Raw genomic sequence first — 18,522 nt, forward strand, 5'->3', positions numbered from 1 at the left:
AGCTAAAGGAGGCTAATTCTGGGCTATAAAGGAACTACAGCACGGTCACATGACTTCACGTCACCACTGCTAAAGTGTGTTTTGTTCATTTAAATGGGAATGAGACACCAAACAAAAGCATCTACAGGTATATCTGTACCTGTGAACACGTAGTGAAAACCTGAGATGTTCACCAATAAAAGGGTTTAGTAAAGAAGTGAGGACTAGCATGGATATACATTTCTGTTGTTATTTTCAACCTTGTGTGTGTGTGTGTGTGTGTGTGTGTGTGTGTGTGTGTGTGTGTGTGTGTGTGTGTGTGTGTGTGTGTGTGTGTGTGTGTGTGTGTGTGTGTGTGTGTGTGTGTGTGTGTGTGTGTGTGTGTGTGTGTGTGTGTGTGTGTGTGCAGATCATCTCTCAGAGGAAGCTGTGCAAAGCCCTGCTCAGACCCGGAGGCACGGTGGGGAAAGCCATCATCACGGTGAGGGTTTTCTCCTTCAGATATATTTGATCTCTCTGCAGTCGAAGACTTTGAGACCTAAAGCCTCCGCAGACAAGAAGTGGGATTTTCTGCTGGAGGTTTTTCAATCAGCTGTTTGAGGCTCTGCTGTGTTCCCAGCTGGAACATCCCCTCCTGTCTCCTCACCTCTGCAGACACAGGACACGCTTCAGAGGGCTTTATTTTGAAAGGATTTCCGAGCAGCGAATCAGAGCTTCTACTTCCCTGTTTCTGACTCTACTGATATTTTCTATTTGTTTTATTTCCTCCTTATTTCCTTTTTGTCTTCGTCTTTCCTTATTCATTTCCTTTCTTGGTTCCTTATTTTGTCCCCTCTTTCTTTCTTTTTCTGTGATGCCCGTCCTTTCATTCCTTTCCTTCCTATTTCTGTTTATAGTTTTCTCTATGTCTTCTGTTTTATTTCTTCCATGAAACCATCCTCCCTCCATTCATCCGCTCCTTCATTTGTTCCTTTCTTCCTACCTATTTTCCTCCTTCCTCAACTAGGCTGCTTCCCTCTTTGCCTCCTTCTTCCTTCCCCCTTTCCATTAATCCTTCCTTTCCTTCTCTCTTCACTTATGTTGTTATCATTTCGTTCCTCCTTCCTTTTTAATTTAAGACCTTCCTCTTCCTACTGTCTTTCCTGTTCCTTACTTTCTACCTTCTTTTTGTCCATCCTGCCATATTTCCTTCTCTACTTCCTTGATTCCTTTTTAAGCTCCCTCCTTCTCCCTTCCTTTCCTCTATTCTCCCTTCCTTCTTCACTCATCTTCCCCATTCTTCCTTTTTTCTGTCCTTCCCTTCCTTGTTGAAGGCTGTTTCCTCGGTCACTTCCTCAGGGTTTTCTTTCCTTCATTATTTCCCCTTCATGCAGAAACTGAACTTCAAACATTCTGAGAGTTTTTATAAACGCTGAAGGTTAAAACAACAGATCAGAGGAAGTTAGAAACAGGGAGAGGGCTGATGTTCAAAAACAAACCTTATTCTATCTCCCAGATCTTCCCTTTACTCTTTAACCCTTCCTCCACTCGCTTGCTTTGTTTGTGCTTCCTTTTACTTCCTCTCCTCTTCCTGTTCCCTACTTCTCTATTCCCTCCTCACTATGCTTCCTCCTTTTCCTCCTCCGCTCCCTTTCTCCTTTCCTTCCTCTTTCCTTCTTTCTTCTGAGCTTTTGTTTCTTTCTTTCTCTACAACTTCCTTTCTCCCTCCTTTTTTTCTTTACTTTCTTTTATCTTCTTCCTCACTTTGCCTCCTCCCTCTCCACTTACACCCTCTTTTTCTTGTTTCCTTCTTCCCTCCCTTGCACGTTGTGTTGTTTGTTCTCGGTTTCAGAATTTTCAAATAATTTTGTTGACTTGATGTTGGCGTCTTCGCTAGCTAATGAGAGTATTAATGAGTGTGTGTGTGTGTGTGTGTGTGTGTGTGTGTGTGTGTGTGTGTGTGTGTGTGTGTGTGTGTGTGTGTGTGTGTGTGTGTGTGTGTGTGTTGCAGATTACAGCAGAAGAGTTGACGGGGAACGACGACTACATCGAGCTCTCGTTCAGCGCCAGGAAACTGGACGACAAGGTAACAGCTGTGTGTGTGTGTGTGTGTGTGTGTGTGTGTGTGTGTGTGTGTGTGTGTGTTTGTGTGTGTGTGGTATCTGTAACTTCTGCATCTTGTTCTAGAAACTCGGTTTCTCATTTGAACTGAAGCGTTTTCCTCTGAGTGAAATATTCGAGGCTCCGTGTTTTTCTTTCTGCGGCACCATCTTAAATGTAGACAGCCTGTCTGCGGCACCATCTTAAATGTAGACAGCCTGTCTGTCAATTAAATTATCCAAGCGCAGAAACAAGCACATTTATAAACTCCTCAAACTTTTTCTTTCCAAAGCTTTTTTTATAGGAACCTCCTGCTGTTCAAATACAGGCCTTATCCCAGAAAACACAACCACCTGTTTTACAAGTGTTCTCCACCTGTTAGTCTCACTCATTAAATATCATTGTGTGTGTGTGTGTGTGTGTGTGTGTGTGTGTGTGTGTGTGTGTGTGTGTGTGTGTGTGTGTGTGTGTGTGTGTGTGTGTGTTTGCAGGATTTCTTCAGTAAATCCGACCCGTTTCTGGAGATTTATCGCGTGAACGATGACGCCACGATGCAGCTCGTCTACAGAACGGAGGTACATCTCTTCACACCGTACATTTCACATTTGTATTTAATTTAAGTAACATCCTACCTTTAAATTGTGTTAGCTGTAATTATGATTATTATTAATACATGTCTGTTTGTCAGATGTCAGACTTGTATCCTTCACGGTCGACTTTTAACTTTTTAGTTCTGTTTTATTTTCTGTTAGTTTTCTTTCTGCTCTTGTTATTTTCAAATGATGTGCAATGCCTTGGTTCAACAAAAAAGGTTCCAGTTTGGGATCAAAAAAGTAAATCTTATCTAATTGATCTTTTACAAACAAAAAAACAAGAGGAGACCTAGCTGACGTTAGCGGTTAGCTGATAACACCTCTTAATTCGTTATTAAAACGGGCTTGTTTTAGTTTTGAATATCTCTATGAGTTAACGTTAGCTGATGCTAGTTCATGCTAGCTGCTGTTTAAAGTGATGTATTATGAATTTTAAGATATGAGTTCATGTTAGCTGTTAGCAGCCAGTTACGGAAGGTACGTTAATTAAATATTAGTGTATGCCAATGGCAACTGATGTCATTTTTAGCTGCTGGAAACGTGTTGCACACTCAGCTCTGGTTACATTAAAAACTGGCTTTAAGAAATATTTGAAAAGACAAACGCATGAAATGATGTCTGGTGTTCACCGTTTCTCAGACTGTGATGAATAATCTGAACCCGGTGTGGAAAACCTTCAAAGTGTCTCTCAACTCGCTCTGCAGCGGAGACCATGACCGCAAGCTGCAGGTACACACACACACACACACACACACACACACACACACACACACACACACACACACACACACACACACACACACACACACACACACACACACACACACACACACACACACACACACACACACACACACGCAGTTTGTAAACATGTTTTGATTTCTTTAAGGAGGTGTGAGGGTCAACTTCCTGGAGCAGCAGAAACAGGAGGACGTTCAGAGGGGGGGTGAATATTAACGGGGTTTATGTATGTGTCACACAGTGCACATGCAGCAGAGTATCTGTGTTTAATTATATATATCATACGATCCAATCATCTTTTATTCTGTACATCAGAAGAGAAACCATGCTTTTGTTGTGGAGGCAGTAGTAGGTTTCTACCCATTTAGCTTTTCCTTTGGCTGACACACTTTTTTCAAATAGCCTTGTGCCCAAGGTTAGCTAATAGCATGTTAGCATTTAAAGCAGAACTTTTCAGAGAACTTTAAACATGAACAATAATTGTGTTAATGTCAGTAAAGAAGTGGAGAAGTTTCATAGTGATATCTCTCTGGGACATTCCTTTTCAATGTTCACCTGCAGTGTGACAACATGTATGCACTGCATTCACTTCAAGCTTCCTGTGATATTCCCTGTAGCCTCAGAGCATTAATGCTCAGATTGCATTATATTAAATGTGTGTATTGCTCGCAGTGTGTTTGCAGTAAACTCCATGCTGTGTTTTGGTTGGTGTTGTTTGACGTCTGATCCCTACGGGTTTATAACAGTAAACAACATTCAGTGTTTGAGGAGACGTTATGAAAGTGTGTTTCTGCTCCAGCAGTTTCACTCTGCAGTTTAACAACTTTATTTAAACCTGTGTTGTTTCTGAATCACCTTCAAGCTCTCCTCTCAGCTTCATCTAATTATTCTTCAGCCAAACCTCTCGGGTATAAAGCAGCGGCAGCGGTGTGAACCCACTAGAGGTGCTCCTTTACACAGCCTGAGAAATACTGCAGGTTTTTATATACACGCCAACATGGATGTGTAGTCTCTGTTTTGATGGCCATTTTCTTTTATTGTCTTTCAATCTTTCAAAGGTCTGTTGGTTAGATAGTTTTTAGATGTTGGTTGGATGGCTGGTTGGTTGGTTGGCTGGTTGGTTGGTTGGCTGGTTGGTTGGTTGGCTGGTTGGATGGCTGGTTGTTTGGTTGGTTGGTTGGCTGGTTGGTTGGTTGGCTGGTTGGTTGGTTGGCTGGTTGGATGGCTGGTTGTTTGATTGGTTGGTTGGTTGGTTGGCTGGTTGGTTGGTTGGCTGGCTGGTTGGCTTGTTGGATGCTGGTTGGTTGGCTGGTTGGTTGGTTGGCTGGCTGGTTGGCTAGTTGGATGGCTGGTTGTTTGGTTGGTTGGTTGGTTGGTTGGCTGGTTGGATAGCTGGTTGGTTGGTTGGCTGGTTGGTTGGTTGGTTGGCTGGTTGGCTGGTTGGTTGGTTGGATGGCTGGCTGGTTGGTTGGCTGGCTGGCTGGTTGGCTTGTTGGATGGCTGGTTGGTTGGTTGGTTGGTTGGTTGGTTGGCTGGTTGGTTGGTTGGCTGGCTGGTTGGATGGCTGGTTGTTTGGTTGGTTGGCTGGCTGGCTGGTTGGTTGGCTTGTTGGATGGCTGGTTGTTTGGTTGGTTGGCTGGCTGGCTGGTTGGTTGGCTTGTTGGATGGCTGGTTGGTTGGTTGGTTGGTTGGTTGGCTGGCTGGTTGGATGGCTGGTTGGTTGGTTGGCTGGCTGGTTGGCTGGTTGGTTGGCTGGTTGGTTGGCTGGTTGGTTGGTTGGTTGGTTGGTTGGTTGGTTGGTTGGATGGCTGGTTGGTTGGATGGCTGGTTGGTTGGTTGGTTGGTTGGTTGGTTGGCTTGTTGGATGGCTGGCTGGTTGGTTGGTTGGTTGGTTGGTTGGTTGGTTGGATGGCTGGTTGGTTGGATGGCTGGTTGGTTGGTTGGTTGGTTGGTTGGTTGGTTGGTTGGTTGGCTTGTTGGATGGCTGGCTGGTTGGTTGGTTGGTTGGTTGGCTGGTTGGTTGGTTGGTTGGTTGGTTGGTTGGTTGGTTGGTTGGTTGGTTGGTTGGTTGGTTGGATGGCTGGTTGTTTGATTGGTTGGTTGGTTGGTTGGTTGGTTGGTTGGCTGGTTGGTTGGCTGGTTGGTTGGCTGGTTGGTTGGATGGCTGGTTGGTATCAGTTCTGATTTACAGAATATGGAAGTGAGTTTCATGTTAAAATTAGGGCTGGGTGATATGGCCTAAAAAAAAAAAACGATTTAAATCGTTTGTCTCTTACTTTTGGTACCGCCGTCTTTTTCATTCCGTTAGGCGCCACATTTCTCCCATTCGGCAGGATGCCTCTGTTTGAGGTGCTGCAGTGAATTTGTCATACTGCTGCCTTTGCTAGCAACAGACTTCAAACACACTTCAGTGTTTCCCACAGATCTGAAATATACTTGCGGAGGGTGGCAGCGCATGACGGGGGGTGCACGTTTTTCTGTTTTGTCGGTTGTTAGCAGACCCTTCACACGATAGCAGAGCGAACAGGAGGCATAGAGCGAAGAGATCATTGTCCACAAGTTAATCAATCGCGGATGGTGTCGTGCTCGCGGACGGATTAAAAAATAAATAAACGGGTCCCGAAATTCACTTGGGCGGCCGTTAATATACCCGGGCGGCCCGTCCAAGTGAAGTCCACGTGTGGCGAGTGGTGTTTGATCTAAGTCTGTCGCCGTAAACGCAAACCAATTCCAAATTACGGATGACACTGTGCCTTTCTTGGGAACGAGTTCTTCCCTACTCGCTGCTATGATGTTTAGTGTATCTCTGTGGCCAACGGGCGCGGCGCAGGGGCAGGGCTGAGCCTATTTGGAACTACGGGAGCCAGAGGGGAGCGTTGGCGGATGTTGAAGAGAAAACCAGTTGTCATTTAAACGAGTCGACGTAAACTACACACTCGAGATAATCCATACAATCGATTTATCGACAGCCCTAGTTAACATATGAGATGAATTTAATTCTGCTTTCATTCTAGATATTGAGAACGGTCTGCAGGGTTCTTTGCTCTTTACTCATTATCTTTTTTGATGAATAGCTGCGGTGTATAAGAACAGAATAAGTGGCAGAGGCCGGGTTCAGATGAGAAGCAAAAATGCCGCCGAGCCGCTCGTTAGGTTTAAATTCTTCCCGAGAGTGAAGGAAGCTGCGAGTGTGACAGCTCATTAAAACCCAGCATGCTTCCTCTCAGGTGAACAGAAACATTTCTGTGTTTACACCTGGTCTGTTAATGTGTGTGAAGAGGAAGAGGAAGAGGAGGGAGGTTTTCTAACAGCCATCACTGCTGCTGATGTGATTTATGCTTACACATCACTCACACTAATGCTTACACACACACACACACACACACACACTAATGCTTACACACATGCACGCCCGCACGCACGCACACACACACAAATAATGACTCACATGTTCTCCCAGCTGTGTGTAATTGGCTCGCTCGCCCACTTGACTCCTGATGACCGTCAGAAGAGAGCCTCACACTGAACCCCCTCTTCATCCTCCCTCTCCTCACTTTCACTTGAACTTGCTTTATTGGCGTGCCGTTTAGAGACACGCGCGTCGCCAGAAAATAAAAAGCAAGCAGCGACTGTGACAGAACCTGATTTTAGATTAACTAGCAAACAAATACAGCTTCAGTGTTGGGAAATACTTTAGAAACTGCAAACTGGAATAAAATAAACTTCATTCTAGTTTGATTCACTTTTTTATTCCCGATTTCTACTTCAGCATTTGTACAATCTGAACAACTACAGTAGTGCTAACAAAACACAGTGCACATCTTTCTCATTTTCAGAGCAGAAACAAAAAGGTTAAGTTACAGTCAGTCGCAAAACAAACATCAACATATTCTTGTCCTTTTACAGCCAGATTATTATGTGGATAAATGGCTAGAGACGTTATTTGACAATACGGAAATCAGTGTAGTGTAAATACCAACAAGCTACTGCAAAAGTACTTTCATTAAAACACATCTTCACACGCCGAGCGAATAATCGGGAGAAACGCTCAATCTGCATTCACGGGTTTACGATCAACATATGGACATATTTTTACATACTGGATGAAATACATGCTAAATGTATGCAGTTCACTTGTCAGCATCCCCCCACCACACACACACACACTCCCACACACACACACACACACACACACACTGTATCACACATCCACTTGCTCACTGAAGCTCCTGCATGAATATATGAAAATATAAAACCACAGGAGTGAAATGGAAACTGGAGCAATGGTGTGTGTGTGTGTGTGTGTGTGTGTGTGTGTGTGTGTGTGTGTGTGTGTGTGTGTGTGTGTGTGTGTGTGTGTGTGTGTGTGTGTGTGTGTGTGTGTGTGTGTGTGTGTGTGTGTGTGTGTGTGTGTGTGTGTGTGTGTGTGTGTGTGTGTCGGGGTTCTTCTTCTCGCCAGATCTATTTTTCATGAACTCTGTCAGACTGTCCTGGATTCGTCTCTGATTTATTCACTTCCCGTTTCCGCGGGTCACGTGACGCAGGTCCAGCAGGAGGATTATATTTATCTGGTGTATTCAGGTCACAACAGAAGGGACACTAAAACATCTGGTTATTTTAAATATTCTTTGTGGAAATATCTTTGTCAAGGCAATGAAGAAGAACATTTCTATTTGGAAGGACGGAGGGTCAATGAAAAGACGTTTTTAGAAGACGTGTGAAATAAACGTTCTGTAGTTCAGCGTATCCTCATCGCATATTTTACCAAACCTAAATCCTTAACCTTTCTTTCCTTTTCTACTATAAATGTTGTCAGGCTTTTCAAAAACATCTTCCTTCTTTAACCACAGATGGTTGGATGTCTCAGAGACGGTCGTAGTACTTTTGAATTCTTGCTTCACGATCACTTGAATTGCTTCCTTTCAAACCTCAGTGTTTGTCCTCCACAGGTTTTATCTCTGAAGGAGCTGCAACAGAAACTACATCTATTAACCTCCTCTAATTAGAGATGGCGGAATCAGGTTTTTATTGTGACGGAGCGATAATGAGTGTCATCAGAGTGTCGAGGGTTCGGTTAATCTCTCATCTCAGACTGAAATCTGTCCTCTGATGATTCTAATGTGTTTTATTCCTAATCGGTTTATAATTCCCTGACGATGAAGTGTGTTTGTGTCCTGTCAGTGCACGGTGTGGGACTGGGACTCCAACGGGAAGCACGACTACATCGGAGAGTTCGAGGCGTCGTTCAAAGAGATGAGAGGCGCCATCGATGGGCGGCAGGTAGGAGATGAGGACGCACTTCACAAACTCCTTTCTGTTGGAACGTTTGTCCCCTTTCCTTCTTGGGAAGTCTTTCTTCTTCTTGTTTGTGACCTTTAAGCAGTAAAGTGGAAACACCGTTGACGCTGCAAAGAACATTCAGATTATTGAGATGTTTCAAAGACCTAGTTTTCCTGAAACCTTGACCGACAAAGAAGGATCCAACAAAACTGAAAGCCATTATTATGCGGAATCTTCTTGTCCCGCCTTCCTCTTCCTCTGATTGGTCAGTACACATTGACTTTGTCATTGGCTGGTTGTTTAGGCCAATCAGAGGCAGAGTAAGGCCCATGCAATTGTTGGAAAGAAATATGGCTTCTTCTGCCCAATAATAAGCCACATGTGCTGAAGCCTTCCATCCTAAAGGATCCAGGAGTATTCTGGTTTCAAAATAGTGGCTAGCTTTGGGTGAACTCCAGAATTTAAAATGTGTTCTTCTGGAAGGAGCTCGGAAACGTTGGGACTGAAAACATTTCAGATAAAGACCCCTTAACGTGGAAAAAGACTGTGTATAAGGTCCTTCATGCTATAAAGCTTTCTGCATTAGTTTACTTATTCCTCTCTCTGTGAAGGGAGGGTATATTTGTGGCGCTTCTTATTTCTACTTTTACTGAAGTGGAAGACCTGAGTTCTTCCTCACCCCTGCTAAGGGCAACACTGGGGAATGAGAGTCAGACCAAGAGCCAAACATATGATTATTGACATGGTTTTATTTAAGTCCAAAATGACATTCAAATGAAAAATAAATGTTTACTACAAACAGCTGACTCCGGTTTAATGGTCTGAATAAACTACAAGTCAATGGATATGTGGGAAATGAAATGCAATATTTGTGGTGCTAGCTTCGGGAATGTTTGGATGATTTGAAGCTCCTAAACCTGCTAATCTGAGTTTGTATCTACATGTTTGCACTGGTTGGATAGAAGTGATAGCTAAGGATACCTAACGCGACAGAACACAATTAGAGTTGTGCAGTTTGAGACTTTTATTCACTTATTTTACTGCCATTTGATTTCTGATTCGACGCTCTGAATGTGAGAGGCTTTCTCTTATTGTCGATATTGTGGATTGTCAGAATGAGGCTAATGAGGATCCTAAAGAAAGTCTAAAGCAGTGACTGCTTGACTGGCGCTATCTCCCCTCGAGCTACGTCGCTAACATGGCTTCAAACCTCGGTTAGCAGCAGACTTTAACCCCGGATAATTTAAGGAGACACAACCTGAACTGTGTGAGCTGCAGGCTTCCATTAAAAAGCCAATTAGCAGCATTAGCGCTCTGCAACGCCGCTCCTCCAGGGCAGTTTATGGAGACGGACGGCGGGAGGTAATTGCCCGGCGCGGCAAAGTGGAGGCTGCGCTAATGAAGACGCAGCTGTCAGAAAACGAGGCGGACGCTAATTAAATTCCTCTCCGTTAGCGTGCTGTCTCTGGATGTGTGTTTTCTCTAAAAACTCCCCAAAGATGACAACACAGCTGACGACTCAGCAACAATGTGAGATTCCAGCGGCCGTCTGACTATCAGTGACCAGCGCTCTGTAATGATCCTCCCGTTAACCCGTCATCACCGGCAGGAATATTTAAATGTCCTGAGGCTGAAAACAGTGAACCTATCCTCTGCTTTACTGTCCCCTGGACTCAGGACAAAGTTTCTGATTCTCCCCGTGATCATTTTCCTTTTTGTCAACAAATCTTATGTTCAGACTCAATCCAACAGCCTGACTTCCTGCCTGCGGCTCTCTTTAGTGTCCCCTGGTCTCCAGCTGTGTGCGTCTCTCTTTAGTGTCCCCTGGTCTCCAGCTGTGTGCGACTCTCTTTAGTGTCCCCTGGTCTCCAGCTGTGTGCGTCTCTCTTTAGTGTCCCCTGGTCTCCAGCTGTGTGTGTCTCTCTTTAGTGTCCCCTGGTCTCCAGCAGTGTGCGTCTCTCTTTAGTGTCCCCTGGTCTCAGCTGTGTGCGTCTCTCTTTAGTGTCCCCTGGTCTCCAGCTGTGTGCGTCTCTCTTTAGTGTCCCCTGGTCTCCAGCTGTGTGCGTCTCTCTTTAGTGTCCCCTGGTCTCCAGCTGTGTGCGTCTCTCTTTAGTGTCCCCTGGTCTCCAGCTGTGTGCGTCTCTCTTTAGTGTCCCCTGGTCTCCAGCAGTGTGCGTCTCTCTTTAGTGTCCCCTGGTCTCCAGCTGTGTGCGTCTCTCTTTAGTGTCCCCTGGTCTCCAGCTGTGTGCGTCTCTCTTTAGTGTCCCCTGGTCTCCAGCTGTGTGCGTCTCTCTTTAGTGTCCCCTGATCTCCAGCTGTGTGCGTCTCTCTTTAGTGTCCCCTGGTCTCAGCTGTGTGCGTCTCTCTTTAGTGTCCCCTGGACTCCAGCTGTGTGCGTCTCTCTTTAGTGTCCCCTGGTCTCCAGCTGTGTGCGTCTCTCTTCAGTGTCCCCTGGTCTCCAGCAGTGTGCGTCTCTCTTTAGTGTCCCCTGGTCTCCAGCTGTGTGCGTCTCTCTTTAGTGTCCCCTGGTCTCCAGCTGTGTGCGTCTCTCTTTAGTGTCCCCTGGTCTCCAGCTGTGTGCGTCTCTCTTTAGTGTCCCCTGGTCTCCAGCTGTGTGCGTCTCTCTTTAGTGTCCCCTGGTCTCCAGCTGTGTGCGTCTCTCTTTAGTGTCCCCTGGTCTCCAGCTGTGTGCGTCTCTCTTTAGTGTCCCCTGGTCTCTAGCTGTGTGCGTCTCTCTTTAGTGTCCCCTTGTCTCCAGCTGTGTGCGTCTCTCTTTAGTGTCCCCTGGTCTCCAGCTGTGTGCGTCTCTCTTTAGTGTCCCCTGGTCTCTAGCTGTGTGCGTCTCTCTTTAGTGTCCCCTTGTCTCCAGCTGTGTGCGTCTCTCTTTAGTGTCCCCTGGTCTCCAGCTGTGTGCGTCTCTCTTTAGTGTCCCCTGGTCTCCAGCTGTGTGTGTCTCTCTTTAGTGTCCCCTGGTCTCCAGCTGTGTGCGTCTCTCTTTAGTGTCCCCTGGTCTCCAGCTGTGTGCGTCTCTCTTTAGTGTCCCCTGGTCTCCAGCTGTGTGCGTCTCTCTTTAGTGTCCCCTGGTCTCCAGCTGTGTGCGTCTCTCTTTAGTGTCCCCTGGTCTCCAGCTGTGTGCGTCTCTCTTTAGTGTCCCCTGGTCTCCGTTGTGTTGGAGCTTCTTGCAGCGTTTGGTTTCTGCAGCTTTCAGTAAACTGCTCATGTTCTCTGCTGAATGTTCTCTAGATGTCTGCATGTGTTGAAGAGCTGCTGCAGATGTTCCTGCATGTGTTGAAGAGCTGCTGCAGATGTTCCTGCATGTGTTGAAGAGCTGCTGCAGATGTTCCTGAGCTCTGATTTGTGTTTCTGTATCTGCATGGTTTCTTGTGTTTGAGCTTGTTTCTCGGCCACTGTACAACATCTCCTAATAGACTCCCTGTCTCAGTCTCTCTGGTTGCTTCTGAAGATCTAAGTTATTTATGTGAGACATGAAGCTTGCTCTGTTCTCCCCATGGTGTGGAAAGCAAACAAAAGTCTGGCTGGGGATTTTTCAGCTGCTCAACCTCAAACCTCAAACAAGAGCAATTCTCCTCCAGGGGTCAATGCAGACAACATGTAGAGTACAAAACTATGTTTGCTGACTAATTCCGGGTTAAGAGGAGCTGATATTTCTCTCGTAAAAGGAGGCTTATGGCACATTTCTCTGGCTGCCTTTTATTTAACTGGATGTTGTTTTTGTGTCAGACCCACTGAAACAGGATCAACTTTTAATCCTCACAACCGAGGAGAAGAAACAATGAGCAGTCAGTCCAGTCCCGTCGGGGAAACACTCCCCCTCCCCTGCTCTTCTTCTTCTGTTCATGTTTTATTTATTGGCCTCCCTCCCCGGCTGACAGTCAGCGACTCAGAGACAAGAATCCCTTCGGAGCTAAAGCCTCCGGAGAGCTCTGTTCTTCCTCCCCTGTACATCCTCCTGGCCTCAGATTGAGTCTGAGGAGCTGCTTTTCTCCTCGGTTTCATGTAATGAAGTCATAGTGAAACCGCTGAGGTGTGTTTTGACAGCTTTGTGGGTAACCTGGCTGTCCGACAGACCGCTCTAAACAGGAAGCTCTGACTCCTACACAGGAACAGGAGAGGAGGCTGCTCTTACTATAACCAGGCTGGGAAATCTGGATCACATATTCTGATTTATGTTATGAGTTTGAGACTCCATAAAGAGCTGCAGGGATGTGGTATTTAATTTTGGAACCTTTAGTTCAGCAGGATAATCTCCACAGATTAACACCTCTTTATGATTCCTGAAGTAAAGATCTAATGTTGGGCTATAAAGGAACTACAGCACGGTCACATGACCTCCCGCACCACCGCTAAGCTAAAGGAGGCTAATGTTGGCTATAAAGGAACTACAGCACGGTCACATGACCTCCCGCACCACCGCTAAGCTAAAGGAGGCTAATGTTGGGCTATAAAGGAACTACAGCACGGTCACATGACTTCAAGTCACCACCGCTAATCTAAAGGAGGCTAATGTTGGGCTATAAAGGAACTACAGCACGGTCACATGACTTCAAGTCACCACCGCTAATCTAAAGGAGGCTAATGTTGGCTATAAAGGAACTACAGCACGGTCACATGACCTCCCGCACCACCGCTAAGCTAAAGGAGGCTAATGTTGGGCTATAGAGGAACTACAGCACGGTCACATGACTTCAAGTCACCACCGCTAAGCTAAAGGAGGCTAATGTTGGGCTATAGAGGAACTACAGCACGGTCACATGACTTCAAGTCACCACCGCTAAGCTAAAGGAGGCTAATGACACTTGTTAAAAACCTCAGTTTTTAAATCAACCAGTGGGGGAATTACCGGCGTATTTCATGTCGTAGAAATAAGCGTTGATGTCTCTTCAGCTTGTGTTAACCACAGACCTTATTTCAGGCAAACAACCAAAAACACATTTAGAAAACCATTGACCTCCAGACCAGGGGACAGGAAGAGATGATATGCCGAGTGATGGCGGAGTGTTAGGAAATTCAATTCCAGGCGTGTGTTTCTTTGAAATATACAGTTTGTGTGTGTAATGTTCTTTTGCTGTTCTTTTGTCCGTTTGGTTTCAGGTGCAGTGGCCGTGCATGAATTCCAAATACAAAACCAAGAAGAAAAACTACAAGAACTCCGGGATCGTCATTCTGAACCAGTGCAAGGTGAACTGTTATTCCTGTAACCCGCGTTGTGTTCATGGGCTGATGGGAAAACTGACCAGAAAAATGACATTATGAGATGTTTAATTACGAGGCTCTAAAAATACTACAAGTGTAGTGCCTCAAGGCTCTGACCTGGGTCCACTGGTGTTATAGTTCATACGTCAATAAAAGGCAGAATCTTTAAGAACTGTTTCAAACAGAAAGGATGAGCAACTTTTTATGACATTATTCTCCAAACGACGATGTTTTTATTCCCGGTCACGAGCGGTTGTTTCCGTGAACAGCCAAATCTTGTGTCACGGTAAAGTTTGTGGGACAGCGTTTTCTCCTTTCCTTTCATAAAGGAGATTATAAAGGGGACTCAAAGCTCCTCTCCTTGGTTAACTGAAGTTGAGGAGTTCTTCCTCCTCGGGTTTCGTCGGACAGACTGAGGTAATTATCGGGCGCTGAGCTGCCTGACATTTGCTGGCAGACAGCGCTGAGCCCGGGGAATCCTGCAGCTGACTGAAGGGCTGATAACATTCAACACGATGACTCTCGACACACAAAGAGCTGCCGCTCAGACCCGGTTAACGGCAGACTGAAGAAGACGAGCTGCAGCACAACACGAGCACTGAGACTCATTTACACTCCACGCATGACGAGAGAATGAGAGCAGGTCTGCAGCTACATGGTTTTATTATCCTCTGATCTCTCCAGATACACACAGGCTCGGATCCAATCAGTGACGCAAGACTTTGATGATTTACTGGAAAATAAAGTAGAAATACTTCAGTAAGAATACTCCGCTACAACGGAAAGTCCTGCATTCAAAACCGTACTTCAGGTAAAGAATAAAAACATGAACTTCAATCGAGCAGAATCAGAAATATCAATAGTCAAGAACTTCAAAAATGTTAGCCTTTATTTGATTAGATCTGTTGATGGAAAGACAACACACTTTATTTCCTTATTTGTTTCCTTTCGACTCAATATGAGGAGTATATATCCATCTATCGATCAAAGGTTAAGAGGGTTTCCTGAGAGCTCTGCAGGCTGCGGTCAGATTTTATGAATCGTATAGTACGCCTACGATCACCGCTGTTCATTCACAATTATCTCCAGCACAGAAACCACATCTCCCATCTCAGATGTGAAGATCTGCAGCGTCATTTCTCCATCAGTGTTCGATTCACACCGGATGACATTTAAGATACTCAACCCCAAACTACTCCCCCGGTTGTGTGTCCATCGCTGCTGATGAGCAGATAGATGGCCTGACATCTGTGGAGCCAAAGAGCACAGAATAAAAACGGTCCACTAAGCAGAAGGCTGTCCTCCTGCAGCAGGCGGCTCCACAGCGGAGGCCTCAGTGCTTCAGTGCAATAGTGTCTCACAAGATGCAGACACTCAGCTGTACAGATGTGTAGCTGCACCACCAGAGTCTGTGTGTTTATTAAATCATCACAAAGTGTGCAGAGTGAGTGCTCGGTGGAACGAAAGACAGAGGGACGTTGGAAAACACCAAAGGCTGTTTCCTGCAGATGTGTTTCTGTGCAGGTTCTGGAGTCAGTGATATTGACTTACGGAGAAAATGAACCCGTGCAAACTGCAATGATGTGTTCAGGCACCCGGAGACAACGAAACAGTAGACTGAATGTGACGTCTATAAAGAAGATGCGTTTAGAAATGATCACATGATCCACTGCTGGAAAACGTTGCATGAAACTCCTCCACTGGACTCCTTTGGTTCCTTCCGGAACACAGTGACACCACAATGTAACACTCGAGCTCCTATTGGCTAGCGCTCCAACACACTGTACGTGACAGCCTAAGGGGCGGGACATCTCTAAGCAGTTGACCAATCACAACTTCTAATATGAACCAGGCCATGAAAAGACTCCATTCGTGCTGTAAGATCGTAAGGCCATTGTTGGCCGCGTAAAATAAACGCATCTTCTGGTCTGTAGGGTTAGTAGGTCTGGAGATTACTTTCTGACATTATCCAACAACACATGCAGAAATCCCATTGGAAGCAGGGAGACGCTGCCTTCAGGGTCCAACACAGAAACCCCTCCTCCCTGCACCTCTTTGTTCTGAATCTGCAGTGAGTGAGTGAGCTGAGGGGCAGGGGACGCCGCTGCTCGCTCTGATGTTACTTAAACTTTTAAACGTGAAACTTTAATTTTCATGTCTGTTTTTCTTCCTCTGTCTGCAGATCATCAAGATGCACTCCTTCCTGGATTACATCATGGGAGGCTGTCAGATCCAATTTACAGTGAGCACACACACACACACACACACACACACACACACACACACACACACACACACACACACACACACACACACACACACACACACACACACACATTCCCATGTTCTCTGAGATAATTTCTGATATCGCCATGGAGACGGTTGCCATGGCAGCAGCCTCCTTTGTGTCCCGGTTATCCCCGGCAACCCTCTCACTGGGTCTGACCAGTGCAACCAGAGGACGGCCGTTAATAATCACAGGTGTGATGGTTTGTTCAGATCCTTCACAGCAATCGGACCGCTCTGTAATCAGTGGTGGCAGAACGTGTACTTTAAATAGAAGAGGCCCTCTCCTGTTCCTGTCCTGTCCTCAACCGCTTAGAGATGTCCCGCCCCTTAGCCTAACTTGTCGGAGCGCTAGCCAATAGGAGTGCGAGTGTTCCATAGTGATGTCACAAAGCTTTAATGGCCGACAGCGTTTTTGTTTTCTGCACACGGGAGGAAGCTCCTGGTTAGTCATAAATCCACAGAAACAAACAGGAAGTGTTTCTTCTGGAGCTTCAAATCAGCTGTTTGTTACTTCCTGTCGACTCTCCGTAGGACGCTCAGCCCGCACAGTGTTTTTGATTTCAGTCGCTCTTCCTTTACCCGGGAGAACCGGCTGACTTTATTTCAGGATAGAGGAGATAAATGAGCACCATCTATAATTCACAGTGTACCAGCAGAGTCAGTTTTCCCTTATGAAATATGTATTTGTACATGCATGTTCTGAGTGATGAAGCAGTACGAACAGCTGCTCCAACGCATGCTCACATCACACAGACGTGGGGGCAGATTACTGCCACAACCGCTGCCTTTTTTTAGATTAACTTTTCTTATTTTGCACGAATCCAAATAAAAATATTTGAAAAGTTTGACAACATTTTGAAATAATCTTAAAAATAAAAACTTAAAATCCCACAAAGAATTCGAGTGGGAATCCCAAACGATAGTTACTGTATGTCGAATGTGACGCCATCTTTGCGAGTTAGAAAGTGAAACAAGGTCCAGACAAGTTGATTCATCCCCTCATCACACAGAGGTCCTTCAAAATGCTTCTTAGAACAAATATAAAACATACAGAAGTAAAAAGTAAACAACAAAAAGTGCAGTAATTTATATTGCACCCGTTTCAAACCAAATGTACAAAGATTATTATATCGGATGAATGAGAATCTGTTGAGGAGAGAACTTTCCTTACTTTGCAAGATCATAAAAGAAAGTCTGGAAATTATATTTACAGTTTAGAGAACACACAAAGATAGACCTCAGAAACCGTTCTGAGTATCGCAGCCAGACATGCACAGTTATTAACACACACGGGGTGTTATAGTCTGTGTGGTTATATGTGTGGGGGGCTACCGGGGGCCATGATGGTTGTAGATGCTTTATTAATGCTGAAGGCTGCATACATATGCTTTTGTTTACATAGTTTGACATAGCGCTGCTTTCAGCTAAAGGCTAATATGCTAACTGTGGTAACTATTGCCTCTCAATACCACATAGGGATTTGCTTAACTGGGTAAGCTAATGGGACGCGTGTAGCCTTCATTCCCAAGGAAAACAGCGTGGGCTCGGCTACACGGCTCTTCCCAGTCTTAAATCCCACTCCAGTGCCAGCGGGATCCATTCTAATGGGTGCAACACGAATGGTTCTTGGCACAAAGTCAACTCTGCACAGCGCAGGATCACAGAACACTACACGCCTAATGGCTGGAATTGCTAACGTTGCTCTCTGATTGATCGACCGTGTCTGCAGGTAGCCATCGACTTCACGGCGTCTAACGGAGACCCGAGGAACAGCTGCTCGCTGCACTACATCCACCCTTTCCAGCCCAACGAGTACCTGAAGGCGCTGGTGGCCGTGGGCGAGATCTGCCAGGACTACGACAGGTCGGCCTGAGAGTTAATGTTCCATCAGAGCTTTGTTACAGAAAGAGAGCAGGAACTCAAACCGCCGTGGGGTTAAAGATGGGATCTGGTATTTCTCTTCTGGTACCGGGTTTTAGAAACTGGCCGTTTTTTCTCCTTGAGTTTTCTTCTTCTTCAGAGACTAAAACTAAACACCCTCAGGCTTCCCTCTCTGTCCCACGCAGGCGTTCCTTTAATATTATATTTGTATGAGTTTTTTATTCTCTGTGCAGAAGAACTCTTTGGAAGCCTTCAGCTGATTCCCTGAACAGCTCTGTTTGAGTTTGGTTTCTTGTTTCAAACCTGCATAAAAACACACAGACAGGCATGTTTTTGAAAAGAGTAAGAGATAAAACATGTCTGAACACTTAGCATAAAGACTGGAAGCCAGGCGGAAATCATTTAGTGTATCTCAACTCAGAATACCTTGAAAACTACTTAATGAGCTGCAAGAAGAATTAGCACA

General features: G+C 45.4%; 1 protein-coding gene across 2 annotated transcripts in view; it reads left to right on the forward strand.

The window, feature by feature from the left end:
• The window catches only part of cpne4a (copine IVa), a 48,169-nt gene that overhangs the window by 19,503 nt on the left and 10,144 nt on the right, over positions 1–18,522 (forward strand). For both annotated transcript variants that reach the window (XM_063880082.1, XM_063880083.1), the window contains 8 exons: positions 389–460; positions 1,970–2,044; positions 2,550–2,633; positions 3,291–3,380; positions 8,574–8,672; positions 13,785–13,871; positions 16,069–16,128; positions 17,905–18,038. In XM_063880082.1, the coding sequence (XP_063736152.1) occupies positions 389–460; positions 1,970–2,044; positions 2,550–2,633; positions 3,291–3,380; positions 8,574–8,672; positions 13,785–13,871; positions 16,069–16,128; positions 17,905–18,038 (701 nt within the window). The remainder of the gene's footprint in view (positions 1–388; positions 461–1,969; positions 2,045–2,549; positions 2,634–3,290; positions 3,381–8,573; positions 8,673–13,784; positions 13,872–16,068; positions 16,129–17,904; positions 18,039–18,522) is intronic.

This window comes from Eleginops maclovinus, chromosome 3, assembly GCF_036324505.1.
Source record: "Eleginops maclovinus isolate JMC-PN-2008 ecotype Puerto Natales chromosome 3, JC_Emac_rtc_rv5, whole genome shotgun sequence".
NCBI lineage: Eukaryota > Metazoa > Chordata > Actinopteri > Perciformes > Eleginopidae > Eleginops > Eleginops maclovinus.